This window comes from Bufo bufo, chromosome 1 (genome assembly GCF_905171765.1).
Source record: "Bufo bufo chromosome 1, aBufBuf1.1, whole genome shotgun sequence".
Classification (NCBI taxonomy): Eukaryota; Metazoa; Chordata; class Amphibia; order Anura; family Bufonidae; genus Bufo; species Bufo bufo.
The window spans coordinates 602122195-602138485 of NC_053389.1; the positions used below are offsets into that span (position 1 = coordinate 602122195).

The window sequence follows — 16291 nt, forward strand, 5'->3', positions numbered from 1 at the left end:
TCAAGTTGAATAATCGATGTCCGAATTTATTCACCGAAGTGTCGCTCGGAGATAACAAATTTCACCTCAGCGGAGCCCATACATTTGAATGCTGTATGGAGACAGATCTCCATACAGCATTCAAGCAAAGTCTTGACCGAAGTGACTTTGGATCTATGATCCGAAGCTTGCTTCGTTCAACACTAATCTTGTTATGTCTTATAGCACTTTTCCCATGTACTTAATACATCTTCAATCCACAAGAAAGTGAAAAAAGAAGAGGGTAAAAAAATCACACCAATGTGAATAGGTGTAAATGTGGTGCCATTCCAATATTATTCCTGCTAGACGTTTACAAATAAATTGCCAGCAGTCTATAGTAAAGGTAATGCTGGATGTTACCAGTAGTGGGTGTGTCTGACTGTGCAGGGGCACACCCCCGACTGGTAACACCCAGCTGTACCTTTGCTGCATGCTGCTGACAATTCAGTCATAAACTACTAGTAGAAATAACAAAGAAATGGCACATCATAGTAATAGATGTTCCAAAATTGTTATCACATGGGGAATGCAAGTAAAAAAAAACAGAGACATCAGGAGAGGGGGCAGGTCCTCTTTAAATGTGATTGGCTAATTTTGAATACGACTCACTCACAGCCACTGTAAGGCTTTCTTTCATCTGGTTTAGGTCAATATTCTTGTCCTTTTGTGACCCAGCTCTGTTCCTGTCAGTAGGATTGAGAAATGTGATCATCTAGTAACCCTACTGGCATGGGCTCCACTGACATGGAACCACTCAGAATAAATACTTTGACATGTAGATGAGGAATGATAGATGGGAACATATAATTGACAATAATAATAACAACAGCTAATAATTGTGGCACAGCTCAGAAGGTCTGTGCAGTTTTCATGGGTAAATCATAATGGGCAGCCCTGTGGTGAGTAGGCCTGGAACCGCCTTGAAAGTCCACCTCCATCCTCCTCTAGTCAACATTATGGACACTTCGGTGATGGGAAACCTGGGATGGACACTTCCTTCCTGACAAAGAAGAGTCTCCATCCGAACTTCCACTTAGGTTCTAGAGCTACTTAATACAGAACAGAAAGTAATAAACGCAGTAACCGTACAACCTGAGTGATTCCATCTGGGACCACCACTATAGTGACTCCATACTGTTGAGAGTGTAGAGCTTGTGTGATCCCTAGGGTCTTCAGTATGTGTCCCATTTATCTCACCAGTGAAGTGTGTACCTCTGTCTGACTCTATCACATCTGGAATCCCATATCTGCAGACTACCTCTGACAATATTTTCTTAGCAGTACTCATATGTGCTCACCTTGGGTAGCTGTATGTAATCCACCTGAACTCTTTGAAACGGGTACAAGGGTTTGGGAGTGTGTTTCTTGGGGGTCTTTACAAACCTCCCAGGGTTATGTCTGGCACTTGTAAGACAACCCTGAACAAACTTTTCAAAGAGGGTCTGAATTCCAGATGCAAGCCAATGTTCTAACACTAGTGCGCTCATAGCTCCTTTCGACAAATGAGTAGGGCCATGTGCTAAATTGGCCATCATCGGATACAAACTCCGAGGCAAACATGTTCTGCCATTTACCTGCCAGAGCTCTCCTGTCTTCGTGGCCCCCGCCTCCATCCATACCTTTTTGTCTTGAGGCGTTATCTGGGCCTGTAATTCCTGCAAGAGCGACAAATCTGGCATAGTTGGAAAAAACAATGTCAGGAGCGGCAGACCGGCTGCTTGGTCTGCTTGAGCATTTCCCACAGCTAGCGGATCATCTTGCTTCACATGGGCTGGCACTTTAACAATGGCTACCTCTGTGGGCAGCTCTAGGGCCTCTATGAGGCTCTGTACTGCTTCTGAATTTTTAATTGGTTTGCCCGATGAAGTCAGAAATCCCCTAGTTTTCCAGATAACACCAAAGTCATGTGCTACCCCGAAAGCATACCTTGAATCAGTGTACCAATTTATTCTCAGTCCTTTACCCATTGTACATGCGTCAGTGAGTGCCTTCAACTCCGCCTCCTGTGCAGACGCACAAGATGGGAGTGGCTTTTGTATGATTACCTTACCATCCTGGATTACCGCATACCCGGTGACAAAGTGTCCTTGTTCGTCATTCCACCATCTGGAGCCATCTACAAAATACTCAGCATCAGGATTAGTTAATGGTGTTTCAGTAACATTTGGTAACCCTTTTGTTTCTGCAATCAATTCATGACAGTTATGATTTGCAACTGGATCAGACATTTCTACTACTCCCACTCTCCCCCCCCCTCTTCTAAATCCACTGACATCAAAGTAGCTGGATTTAGAAGAGTACAGCGCTGTAAGGTAATGTGGGGACTGAGTAGTGTCATCTCATTTTTTTTGTGATTCTGTACAAATGTTTCAGTTTGGTGATGTGTCAATACAATCCAAACTGGTAGAATAGTATGCAATGGGCCGCATGCGGTCCCCGTGTTTCTGCGTCAGTACACCTGAGGCAAATCCCCCTTGCTCATGACAATACAATGTGAAAGTTTGTTTGTAATTAATTGGGGATGCCCAATGCTGGTGTTGTGGTGAGAGTGAGTTTTAATGCATGAAATGCACTCACAGCTTCTGGTGAGTTCAAAGGTCTCTCCTTTGAGGCAGTCATATAGTGGCTGCATCAACTGAGAGCAATCCTTAATTCAGGGGCGACAGTAACTGACAAGTCCAATAAAGGCACGCAGAGCCCTTGGAGTACTTGGCAGGGGGTGCTGCTGTATAGCAGTAACCCTCTCAGTTGTGAGGTGTTTGGTACCTGGAGAAATACAGTGACCTAGGAAAATCACAGTAGATTTACAAAGTTGCAGCTTCTCCTTGGAGGCTTTACAACCATTTTCAGCAAGGAAAATAAGCAAAGATAAAGTTTTTTCATTAAACTGTTCAGAGCTGTGGCAACAAAGCAACAGATCATCAATATATTGCAAAAGAACAATGTCCGGATAGGCCGGCTGCCAGGACTGCAACACAGAGTGTAAAGCAGTAGAGAAAATATATCTGAGCTTACCAACACACGTGTGAAAATAGATAAGGCATCATGAATGTTAAGTTTAACAGGCTTTGTTAGTGGGAGTTTAACAGACATTCCCTCAACCCCTTGACATATAAATGTAATCTGAGGAGATAAGCTCCTCAGCACATATTTTTCTTGTATTAGGGTATGGGCTGCTCCTGTGTATACCAAAAATTCAATTGAATTCGCCGTGTCCTCACATGTGGATGTGATGATTAGTTGTGGACCTGGGGTTGCATCAAGGGGGTAGTTAATGTTGAGGGAACTCACAGGATTGCCGTCACTTCATTGAGAGGTCCGGGCAGTAGCCTGACCTCTCGGGGGACATTTGACTGAGTAATGCCCCTTTTTCCCACAATTCCAGCATGTTACTTGGTCCCAGTTACGTGGAGACTGATCCCCACCTGGTACCCTTTCCTGGAACCTGCCCTTAGGTTTAAAGGGTTGGTTAGTCTAGCTCAGCTCCCTTTGCTATGGCCACTAGGTCAGGGAACTGGCAGGTCCGCCAATCAGGGCGAGCCTTCTTTATAGCATCCTGTATGGGTGCTTTTAATCCAGACATGAATATATGTTTTAGTAGTCTCATGTCCTTACTGTCTCCTGTCTCATACCCATAGTCAAGCCAGAGCTGTTCTAAAGCTGTGGCATAGTCAGCTACAGTCTGCTTAGCGTCTTGTGTTTGCATCATAAAATTGTCAGTCTGATTGTCCTGTTGCTCTTTTACCCAGGGTTTAAGGGCCATGATAAATTCCTGGCCTGACTGGTCTGTGGCCTTATCCACAGGGACAGCACCAGGGGCCTTTGCCATCATTTGATTCTTAAGTACTTCCCCTCCTTTAGTCTCTAGAAGACTCTCCAGATCCGCCCAAGTGGCTTTATATACGGTCTGGATACTTTCCAATTTACGAAGGAAAGTACTGGGGACAGTACGGGGTCTGGCAAAGTGTTGCACATAGCCAGCAACTCACTAGGAGTCTATGGCCTATAAACCTCATAATCACGTGTTTCCAGTTGCCCAGCTTTTACTGTGGGGAGGGTCTTATTGACTAATGGGTATAAGCCCACACGAGAGTGTGGCTTGGGCCCCCCACAGGCTGAGCATCTCTCTCTTGAGTCTGGGTTCTGTTGTCCACAATTAGGACAAGTCCACCCCTCCGGGCCATTATATGGAGGTGGTGCTGTGGGAGGGAGAGATTTTTGTGGTTTATGGGGGATAATACACCATACTTCAGAAGGGATGTTTAATTCTTTTGTTGGCAATTTAATTTCATCCCATATTTCATACATAGTCCCTTTTGTCAGTGTCTTTTGCCTTATGGGCAGTCAAAGTCATTCCCTGGGCTACATCATACCACATTGTGGCCTGGTCATATTTGTTATGGTCTTCCAACCACCCCTTAAAATTAGTGAGAAATTTCTGCCATACTGGCTCATCCAATGTTCCATTCACACCTGCTCCCAATTTCTTTAGCATTTGTCTACAGTCATTGGTTGCTTCAGTGCCCTTTGCGCATTGCATAATATCAATTGCAGAGACCCATTTCTCTGCTCCCTTCTCAGAGGAACGCTTACTCTGTGTAGCCCCCATCCCGTGGGTGGCTCCTTGTAATTCACTATCCAGGTACTCACACACCTGGTGAATTACAACAGTGCTGTGGACACACTTCCGAGGCAGCACTATCAGTAGTGCCATAGACACACTTCCGAGGCGGCACCACTTTTTCTACTACCAGTGGTGCCGTGAGCACACTTCCGAGGCAGCACTGATCCACTGGTCTGGCGATACTACAATATAGTCTTGCCCTCACACAGAGTAATTCACACGTCCTCTCTGGGGTTACTCGCTGGAAACCCCTTAAACCCCTCTACGTTCTTTCTATGGCACAGGAAGCAAACAAATACTGCAATCCAAATAATTATAACTGCAACCACCCAATCCAAACTGGTATCATAATACCCACGCATGTATACACTGTACAGCACAGGAATTGGCAACTATGCAGTAATTCTTCCTCACACAATATCAGCAGGCACTCAGTACATGTGAAACCACACAGTATGACATAACATTGAAACAACCCCTGACCTCAGGCGCCTTTTCAGGTACCAACAAGGAACTGCAGGGCCCCTATCCAATCTTACTGGACAGCTTTATACACTGCCACTTCTCACAGCCTCCTCCAGGATAGGTCCGTCAACCCTTTCTCCACCAGAACCAGAGGCCTCCAGAGTCAGGGACCAGACAAGCCAGTCAGCGAGCTCTAGACTTTCAGCTTGGCTCAGGAGGAGCAGGGCCAGACCCCTCCAAGATTCAGCTTATCTCAGCCACTCACACATTCGTGCATTCATACGCCTAAAGACAGTTTTGCACATATAGGGGAAATAATACATTCACCAGAACACGGTACAGGCACCACGTTCACACACCACACTGCAGAACAGCAAGCAGAGCTCAGGAGACAGGTAGTAACACAATGGGTTACTTACCGTGGTCTTCCTGGGTCCTGGTCTCCGTATCGCGATCTGCAGCTAGGAGCGTTGTTGTGGTGTCCGCAATTCTCCACCAGAAAATGTTGTGGCAGGCCAAGGGTCAGCCACGTGATGATCGTTGCCTCGTGTTCAGGTGAATGACGTCGACGGAGGAAAATGACAGAAGTCTGAGTATAGTTCAAAACCTTGTCAGGAACCCAACATGAAAGTGTCCTGAACCCTTTATTTATACACAGTTCAAAGGGTGTAACCCCACAAAGTAAAACATGATTGGTTTACAGACATTTCAATAATGGCTTTTGAATCCATCTATTGATTGGTTAGTGTGCTGTTCTTTCAAATTTAGTTCATACACTGTATTATTATCTCTTCTCTTACTATGTTGTTTCAATGTATTGTTCTCTGCTGCCCGGAATTCGTATGCTGCACGCCTTGTTCTTGTTAAATAAAGTTTTTCTCTGCTGGGCGTGGTTTTTGCAGCCTTGGTCCTTGTCACTTCCTGTAGCCATTTTTCAGTGCTTGGCTTGTGAAGGCATCAGTTTTTGACCAGCAGTTAGCCTCAGGAAAGACATCCACATGACAGCATCTACTCTGCTACTGCATCACTGTATTGCATCACCGTATGTCGCTGCTTTGGATCAAATAAACCCACGTTTGATTGCATCCTCATGTCTACATCTGGATCCATCTAACCTGAACATCTGCCGGTCTGGTCTGCTCCACTGCTTGGATACGAAAGTAGGATAGTCACAAAGTCATTATCAGTTACACCTTCATTCGCCTTCATGTGGGGACAGAACAGTTAGTATTTTACCAGTTTCACTTTAGCAAAAATGTGTTAACTAATGAGTTTAGGTGTTTTAGCAAGAGATGCTAATTTTGGTTAGTAGTACGTACAAACCTTATCTTAACACACACAGTTCACTTCTATAGTTTTTTTTTTTAGCTTACGCTTGTTATATGCTTGTTTTTTTTCAAATGTCACCACATTATATCACGTATACAGAGAAAATGAAAACATCTTATGAATTTTATATCCACTTTCAGAAAAGCTAGATAATTTCCTTAACAGTGGCCTTCTAAATAATTGGCTGAAGCCAAATATCCCACAGTTACAGGATCTAATATCCCAGATGTCTCACATTATGTACATTGATAAACTAGACACGGAACTCCAGAAGGAAAAAAAAAACAAAAGGCTTGTTTCGTAAATGGAAGACCTTTTTTTTAAAAAAAACACCTTACACGGACAGACATCAATAGGCTCATGTCAGCTTTCCAATACACAGAAAGGTGTTGAAGGGGAACTTGGGAAAATTTGAAATGAGGACTCTGGGTTCTTGTCCAATGGTATCTTCATTGTGATGTTACTTATATACGATTCTAAAGTTGGGGAGGGAGGAACTTGAGCAGATATCCTTTTGGGAAGTTTTGAAGTGATAGGGAGGGTGGGAATTTTGTTCTTTATTTTGAATTTGCCATGTATTACATTTTTTTAAATATTTTTTTAATATTTACTTGAAAACTAAATGCATCCTGTATCATTAAATGTATGATTTTGGATACAAATGTAATCTTTCTACCTGATGATGCATCAATTAAAAATATATAAAAATAAAATTAAAGCTAACAGTCTGCAGTTAAAGCACATCTTGTTTGTTTCATTTCAAATCCATTATGGTGGTGTATAGAGCCAAAAATGTTAGAATTGTGTCGATGTCCCAATATTTATGGACACGACTGTAGTCTATGGGGTGCTTAGGTTCCGTTCGGCTCAGTTATGTGCTGAATCCGTCCTTTCCATTCTCCTGCTCCAAAACGGAGCAGGAGAACGGAAACAAGGCTGAACGGTGATGGGAACGAAGCCTAATGCTCTGTCACAGTTATTATAATTGTTATTTTGTTCTGGATCATTTTCATTGGTATCAACTTCTGTCCGGATATTTTGTAACTGTTAGGTCCATGATGTAATGTTAGTTTAAAACATAGGGGCCTGTGTGGGTATCTTTATATGTACTGGCACAATTCTTGTATGATACTATTATCCATTATATGAAATTATAACTACTGGACATCACTGTTGCAGTTGTCTTCCCCCATAATTTCTGTGTATCAATCTATCTTGAATTTTCCCTGACTGGACAAAAAAAAGTTTCCTCTTCGGAGGCGACAAGGCTTCTTCACCATGAGCACTGTAAATCCGTGGAATAGTCTACCTCAGAACACGTTCCATCAAGAACAGTAGATGATTTAAGAAAAAAGGCTTAGATGAATTATTAGAACTAAATAATATTAACACTTATGTAAATATGTAGAAGTCTCCTTCTGTTAACTCACATCCCCTCACATCATTCCTTGAACTTGATGGATGGATGTCTTTTTTCAACCATACTATGTGACTATGGAAGTACACAGATCATCCAAATTAAAAAAAAGCTGTGCAGCATTTTTTGGATCCATATTATTACTATTGATAAATCCCCCATTGTCACTTGAAATGTGTTATACTGTATTTTGTTTTACATTATTAATTTACAGACCTAGAAAATGCATAAAATGAAATGATTTCACATATCTATGTATCAACATTCTTCAATGAAAATGGTCAAATAAATTGAAATGTTTGCTATACAGCTGCCAAGAAAACCAGCAAATAAAAGATAAGCAAATATACAATTCGGTCTGCTCCAAATCAATAGTAGTCAGAATGTAACATAGTAGTAACATAGTACATAAGGCCGAAAAAAGACATTTGTCCATCCTTTTCGGCCTGTCATCCTGCAAGTTGATCCAGAGAGCTTTACTACTGATAACTGCACTACAAGCAGTTGATGCCACCTGGGCTGTTTTCAAGTATTACATATAGTTAATTTAAAATCATGTCCATTCAAATAAGGCCTCATGCACACAACCGTTGTTGTGGTCCGCATCCGAGCCGTAGTTTTTGCGGCTCGGATGCGGACCCATTCACTTCAATGGGGCCGCAAAAGATGCGGACAACACTTCATGTGCTGTCTGCATCCGTTGCTCTGTTCCATAGCCCCGCAAAAAAAATATAACATGTCCTATTCTTGTCCGTTTTGCGGACAAGAATAGGCATTTCTACAATGGGCCGCCCGTTCCATAAATTGCGGAAGGCACACGGTTTGCGGACCGCAAAAAAAAACGGAACGGTCGTGTGCATGAGGCCTAACACAAGTTAAAATGCAGGGGCATTACTGTGGGGGGGGGGGGGTTATGGGGTATTAAGATATATAGGGTGGGCAGCAATTTACTAAATGTACCGCAGGTAAGGTAAACCCCATGCAACTGGGAGCTATGGCTCTGTGAAGGCTGGAAGTCCTTCTTCCCAAGCACAATTTTAGATTTTGCAAAATATGACCTTCAGCCTTTCACTCAATAAAAGAATGGTCCTGTCAGTGGCGTAGCTAGAAATGACTGGGCCCCAGTGCAAATTTTTGAATAGGGTCCCCCCTCCCCCAGTAATTTTTTCGCAACCCCTTCCTTTTATGCCGCCCCCATTGCTGTGGCTAGTAAAGATCGCTCTCTCAGACCAGGCCCGGCAGCTGTTCCATTCGTTTTATACACTATCTATACTGTCACTGTATATAATTTCATTGTGTAATACTGTTGAGGGGGCCCTGACAAAGTCTTTTAGTCCTTCTCCTCCTGGATGGGCCTCTTCTGGGTCAGGGCCCCAAAGCAGCCGCTTCCCCTGTAGCTACGCCCCTGGGTCCTGTATATATGAAGTCGTAAGGTAATATTTTGAATGAAAGAATGAGTTAGAAAGGTAGAGATGATATAGATCATTATCAATTATTGGGAGGGAGAAAAACCAAACAAATTGCTATTCTCATTTTTTAGGAGATGTTATGCAATGATAGCACATGATATTACTCACTATTAATGACCTGAAAGGGTTATACTACAAACCGCTGATCCAGACAGGCTTGGAAGACTCAGCAGAAACACCTCTAACCTCTGCCCTATTCTCTGGTTAAAGGGTCACTTATTGCCTGGTCATTGCCACTCTTACATAATAATTCCAATAAAGTGGGAGAACTCTCTCTTGTTGCTACTCTGTGATCCCCTGACTTCTCCAGAGCATTATTTCCATCACAGGTAGCTCAAAGGATGAAGGTACTTCAGCTGGTGAGTACCTCCAGATCTACATTCAAAAATTAATGCTGTAGGGAAGGGATACATTTGGTGATAGATATTTCTTATACGTATGCAAGATCTAATATTGAAGGTTATTTTACGGAATTAATGGAGATAATGGGTTACTGTCCTTGTCCTTCACCACTGATTGTTGATATGTTGTGTTAAATTCATATCATTTTGCAGTTCTGATTGTTTTTTGGTAGTAGGTTCACTGGTTTAGCAGTCAGCACTGGGGTCAGGAAACTATGGCACCATCTTGTGCATTTAGCTCTAAAAGGCTAAGTTCATAGACAAATTTTCTCCACCATTTTTTACCACTAAAAACATGCCCTAGAAACCACTTGCCTGAAGAAAGCGTCATTGCTTCAACATGCTGCATTTTTTTTAAATGCCAAAAACACAAGTGTGTAATATATGTAAAAAAAAATATGCACAAGTGATGCCACAATAAATTACATGTGAATTCACCCTTCTATAGTGTATGTCAATATAGTGCTGTGGAATATATTGTTGGAATATGATTATTGGAAATATTCCAGCAGCTCCGTCTGTAATGTATACTGAAGAATATAGAACAGGTGACAGTGTGAAAGTTTGTGGCAATAATGGTGCTTCTATGGTAACAAAACAATACATTCCAACCTGTGAAAATATTTTCCAAGTGTCCAAAAATGTATTAAATGGGCAAGTTATTATTGCTGTTTGCACAACATAAGGCAATAGCTTGAATCCAGGCATGCACTTAGTGAACTGATAGAATTACTGCCATGAAATACAGGAATCCGTGTTTGTTATGAAATGAAAAGAAACGTAAAACTAAGATCAATAATTTGCACTGTTTGTTGACACCATTGGTTAATAACTCAATCTCAATGGTGTTGTAATCAATCTTATTTTAGTATTTAGTACTGAAGTTGTGCAATTAAAACATTGCACGACCAAATTTTGTTAACTCTGCTAAACTTCTATGCCAATGTGAAATTCAACATACTATTTACCCAAATACATAAAAATAAATTTTTGGGGATGAATAATTATACAATTATTTAAATTTTCTATTAGTTTGTTATGTACGTAGTGTGATGATATTTTAGGTTGGCCACGTGACAGTGGTCGCAGCTAGGATCACAGAGTAAAGATGATCTCATAGAAATGAATAGAATCGCAGGGCAAGTTGCAAAAAATTCAGCAGTGTTGTATGTTTTTTTTACTACTCGCCCTGCAATCCTATTAATTTCTATGGGATCATTGCTACTTTGCAATGCCCGTTCCAGCTGTTGTGTGACCCTAGCCTTAACCACTTCCCATCTGGGCCATTTGCCCCCTTCCTGACCAGGCCTAATTTTGCAAAACTGACATATCTCACTTTATGTGGTAATAACTTTGGAACGTCTTTACTTATCCAAGTCATTCAGAGACTGTTTTCTCGTGACACATTGTACTTCATGATAGTTATAAATTTGAGTCAATATATTTCACCTTTATTTATGAAAAAATCCCAAATTTACCAAACATTTTAAAAAATTTGCAATTTTCTAAATTTCAATTTCTCTGCTTTTAAAACAGAAAGTGATACCTCATAAAATATTTATCACTTAACATTCCCGATATGTCTACTTTATGTTGGCATCATTTTGGAAATGCCATTTTAAGTTTAGAAGCAATTCTTAAAATTTTTAAGAAAATTGCCAAAACCCACTTTTTAAGGACCAGTTCAGGTCTGAACTCACTTTGTGGGGCCTACATAGTGGATACCCCCATAAATGACCCCATTGTAGAAACTACACCCCTCAAGTTACTTAAAACCGATTTTTACAAACTTTGTTAACCCTTTAGGGCGTTCCACAAGAATTAAAGGAAAATGGAGATCAAATTTTTTAATTTCACTTTTTTGGCAGATTTTCCATTTTAATCCAATTTTTTCTTTAACACATCGATGGTTAACAGCCAAACAAAACTCAATATTTATTACCCAGATTCTGTGGTTTACAGAAACACCCCACATGTGGTCATAAACTGCTGTATAGGCACACGGCAGGGCACAGAAGAAAAGGAACTCCACATGGTTTTTAGATACCATGTCCCATTTGAAGCCCCCCTGATGCACCTTTACAGTAGAAACTCCCAAGAAGTGATCCCATTTTGGAAACTAGGGATAAGGTGCCAGTTTTATTGGTACTATTTTTGGGTACATATGATTTTTTTGATCATTCATTATAAAACTTTATGGGGCAAGGTGACCAAAAAATTGGTTGTTTTAGCACAGTTTTTATTTATTTATTTTTACAGCGTTCACCTGAGGGGTTCGGTCAAGTGAAATTTTTATAGAGCAGATTGTTACGGACGTGGCGATACCTAATATGTATACTTTTTCTTATTTATTAAAGTTTTACACAATAATGGCATTTTTGAAACAAAAAAATTATGTTTTAATGTGTCCATGTTCTGAGAGCTATAGTTTTTTTTTATTTTTTGAGAGATTTTCTTATGTAGGGGCTCATTTTTTGCAGGATGAGGTGACGGTTTTATTGGTACCATTTTGTGGGACATACGCCTTTTTGATCACTTGGTGTTGCACTTTTTGTGATGTAAGGTGACAAAAATGGCTTTTTTTGACAGTTATTTTTATTAATTTTTTATGGTGTTTATTGGACTGGGTCGATTATGTGATATATTTATAGAACCGACCGTCACGGACGCGGCAATACCAAATATGTCTATTTTATTTTTTCTATTTTTAGAAGAAAAAAAAAATATTCCTTACTTGGGGAATTTTTTTTTTTTACATGTGAAACCTTTTTTTTTATTTATTTATTTATTTTTTTAACACTTTATTTTTTATTTTACACTTTTCGTCCCCCATAAGGTCATACAAGACCTCTGGGGGACATTTACCTAACTTTTTCTTTTCACTGTTGATTTCTCCTGTAACTGGGGCTGACATAGTAGCCCCAGTTACAGGAGAAATACACCCCCCCCTCCCCAGAGAGGCTGTACAGCGCAATACAGTGCTATACAGCCTCAGTGCAGAGCTGATCGAGGTCTCTGAAAGACCTCACAGCTCCTGCACTCTCCGGTCCCGGCGGTCACATGACCGCCGGGCCGGAACAGGAAGCGCACAGCGCTCGGTGAGCGCTGTCTATGCTGTGATCCAGAAGGCAAGGACACCTGGGCACTGTCCCTGTCTTCTCTCTGGGTTGCCCTGCTGTCACTGACAGCGGGCAACCCGATCAGCAGCTGCACGATTAGCGTGCAGCTGCAGTTTCTGAACAGACGTTCTGGAACGTCCATTCAGAAATAGAGAACCACCTCCCGGACGTTTATAGTCAACGTGCGGACGGGAGGTGGTTAAAGAGATTTCAGCTAGTGAGTAACAAATCGAATAGCTCACTAGATCTATTCTATAAAATTCTGTATATTTGCATACCTACAGCATTTCTAATTGGATATAAGCAATCCAAAAAGTAAGTAAGGCAGCACACGATCTTGATCACCAAGTGGAGAAGAACTTTAATCCATTGGGATCATATCCAGAGATGCAGATCTCTATGGATCAAAGTTCCTCTCCATTTGGCAATTAAGATCATTTGATGCCTTCCTCGCCTTTTGGGCTGTACATTGGGAGTCACAGTGTACCTGGCTCCATTGGGCGTGCACCAACATTTATCATTGTTTTTCATGGAATGCTGTCCTGATTTCTATTTTTGTGGGATATCGGACAATGTCAACATCATCTGCTCATAAGATCTTTTATAGATAAATCTCTGGTGGGGGCAGATTTCTTGAGTGCCATCCATTTTTGGTAATAAGGTGTCTATCTAGCATTTTGTAATAAGGTAATAATCAGCAGTCTGACCCCCAGACCAGCATTGTATTTATACTTAAAAAAATCAAACAGCTATGATTTACTTTTATTTACTAAAAATAAAAATAAAAATAGAGCAGGATAAATTGAGATAGGCTTTGTTCACACCTGCATTGTGGTTTCCACTCATAATGAAAACCACATGCAATACCAAATTTACCTTATGATGGATACCACTGGTGCCCAACAGACCCCACTGACTTACTATTGGGTCTATAGGGTGCCACTGTGGTGTCTATTCGTTTGGCAGTAGAAATAGTGCTTAATACAGTGTAAAATGTGAGCACAGCCTAATGCTACCTATTATAAAGGTGCATCCAATTACATAAAATTACATACAATGTGCATAATGTAATGCAAAAAAAAAATTTCTTTGCAGGATCCATCTTTGACTTACCGGCCAGAGCCTGAAAATGATCAATACAGGAATTACAAAGTAAGTACAACACAACACAAAGATAGCAGTGGGAGCTTACCTGTTAGCGCAGTGGTGGGTGTCTTGAGAAACTAGCATTCAAAACCCCATACTAAGCATGAAGCTTGAGCTGCTACATGGATTAAACTCTAGATATATATCACATCAACCACATGGTCTGATTTTAACTTACTTCCTGCATAATTCATGTGGCTATCGGTTATTAGTTAAGATTAGACATCTTAAGAAGCATAGTAGTACCAGTTGTATACTTGTGCTACATTTCCAGAAACTGTAAAATAAAGATTTATCTCTCCACTTGTTTTAGGATGGCCCACTGGTGGACAGAGTGAAAATGACCTACACTCTTATGCACACATACCAAACTGTGGACTTTGTCAAGAAAAAGGTGGGTTCAACATACACACATACACACACGATTACACTTACATAGATGCTGCATATATGATTGGGAAGGGATTAATTTTTGAAGGTCATCTGACCTTCTTGGCATCATACAAAGAGTTAGAATTTATTGCAGGGGTTGTCGCACAAAAATATTGTACAGTTTTCAAACTAGTACCTGGATCTGAATTTATTTGTAATTGCATTTAATTAGAAATTTGGCATAGCCACTGTAATGCAAGGCACCAACAAACAGACCAGTGATGAAAGCAAAAAGGTGTTTATTCACCAGAAACATAAACGTCTAGGACACTTGCTGGTAACAAGGAATAATAACAAAAACCAGGCAAGGAGATTCCAGGAATAGTCCCAACCTGTGCTGAATGATGCTGTGCACTTGGCAGTCGAGTCACTCCAGATCTTGGGTCCGTTGCAAAGGACAAAGTTCCTGGCAGTCTTCAGTCACTAGCAGTTGTGACCTATACCTGGTTGAGGGAAAATAACAGTGGGCACTGATCACCCTGAGAGACCTCCTTTTAAATGCCTGCTGACCAATCCCAGGGTGCCAAGTGTCCACTACCATAGGTGAACAAATTGCCCTGCACCTGAGTACATGGCCTAAGGCAATCACAAGTTGATTAACCCATGGCTGGCTCCCTAATCCACTTTGCTCTTGTGAGTCAGTATATTATGCGCCACTGGTCGACGAAGCGCATAAGAAGCGCGTACTCGCGACCGTGTATCCCTTTGCGAACCTGCCCTCGTGCGTACGCACGGACGCATGATTGACTCAGCGCGAGTATGCGAGCGCGTGGACCCAGATGCGGAAACGGAAGTCGCAGGAGACACCGGAGACAACCCTGGCCGCGGCGTCTTGTCACTCGCCTGGCCACTCTGTCCCCGGGACTCCGACGGTCCTCCCCTCCGATGTCCACGCAAACGCATCCCCGCACTGGTTCGCAAAGGGGTCAGCGCTGGTGCATCAGAGACACGCATAACCTGTCCCGCAACTCCACGAGGACCCCTCTTGGTTCCCCTGGAGTGCAAAGCAGGTGAGGATCTTACATTACCCCCCCCTCGAGGAGGCGGCTCTGAAGACTCCAAGCAAGCTTTCCCCGGATTATCCCGGTGAAAGGCTGCCACCAACTCATCCGCATGCACCTGGCGAGCAGGTATCCAACATCTCTCCTCTGGACCAAAACCCTTCCAGTCCACCAAGTATTGAAGAGACCTTTGGACAAAACGAGAGTCCAAAATTCTGTTCACCTCGAACTCCGGTACCCCTTGCACCTCCAGCGGGGATGGGGTCTGAATGAAGGGAGCGGAGTCGGCTGCCGATTTGAGAAGTGAAACATGAAAGGTGTTCACTCCTCGGATCGACGGTGGAAGAGCAACCTTGTACGTAACTCGGTTGATCTTTTGTGTCACTGGGTATGGGCCAATGAATCGAGGACCCAACTTGGAAGATGGCTGACGCAGCGGAATGTTCCGGGTGGAGACCCACACCTGATCTCCCACCTTAAATTTTTGCTCTACGGTGCGATGACGATCAGCAAATTTCTTCTGTTGCGCCACCGCACTGCGGAGATTCCGCTGGGCCGACGACCAAATGGGACGTCTATCCTCGAACCATTGATCCACCACCGGTGAGTCAGTGGAGGGTCCGGCCAAAGAAGAGAGTCTTGGATCCCTGCCCCCCACGCACCTGAACGGAGACATCTTAGTGGAAGCATGCTCAGAGTTGTTATAAGCCACCTCCGCAAAGGGTAGATACGCTGCCCATTCCTCCTGGCAGTCTGACACGAAGCACCGGAGATATTGCTCCAGGGTCTGGTTAGTCCTTTCCGTCTGACCGTTGGTCTCTGGGTGAAAACCAGAAGAAAAAGACAAATTAATACCCAATCGGGAGC

General features: G+C 42.2%; 1 protein-coding gene across 1 annotated transcript in view; it reads left to right on the top strand.

Moving 5' to 3' along the window:
• Positions 1–9576: 9576 nt before the first annotated feature.
• Positions 9577–16291, top strand: part of MIOX (myo-inositol oxygenase) — a 31702-nt gene continuing 24987 nt past the window's right edge. Inside the window, exons 1-3 of the mRNA XM_040413557.1 lie at positions 9577–9684; positions 13941–13997; positions 14305–14385. Coding sequence (XP_040269491.1) covers positions 9667–9684; positions 13941–13997; positions 14305–14385 — 156 coding nt within the window. The 5' untranslated portion in view covers positions 9577–9666. The remainder of the gene's footprint in view (positions 9685–13940; positions 13998–14304; positions 14386–16291) is intronic.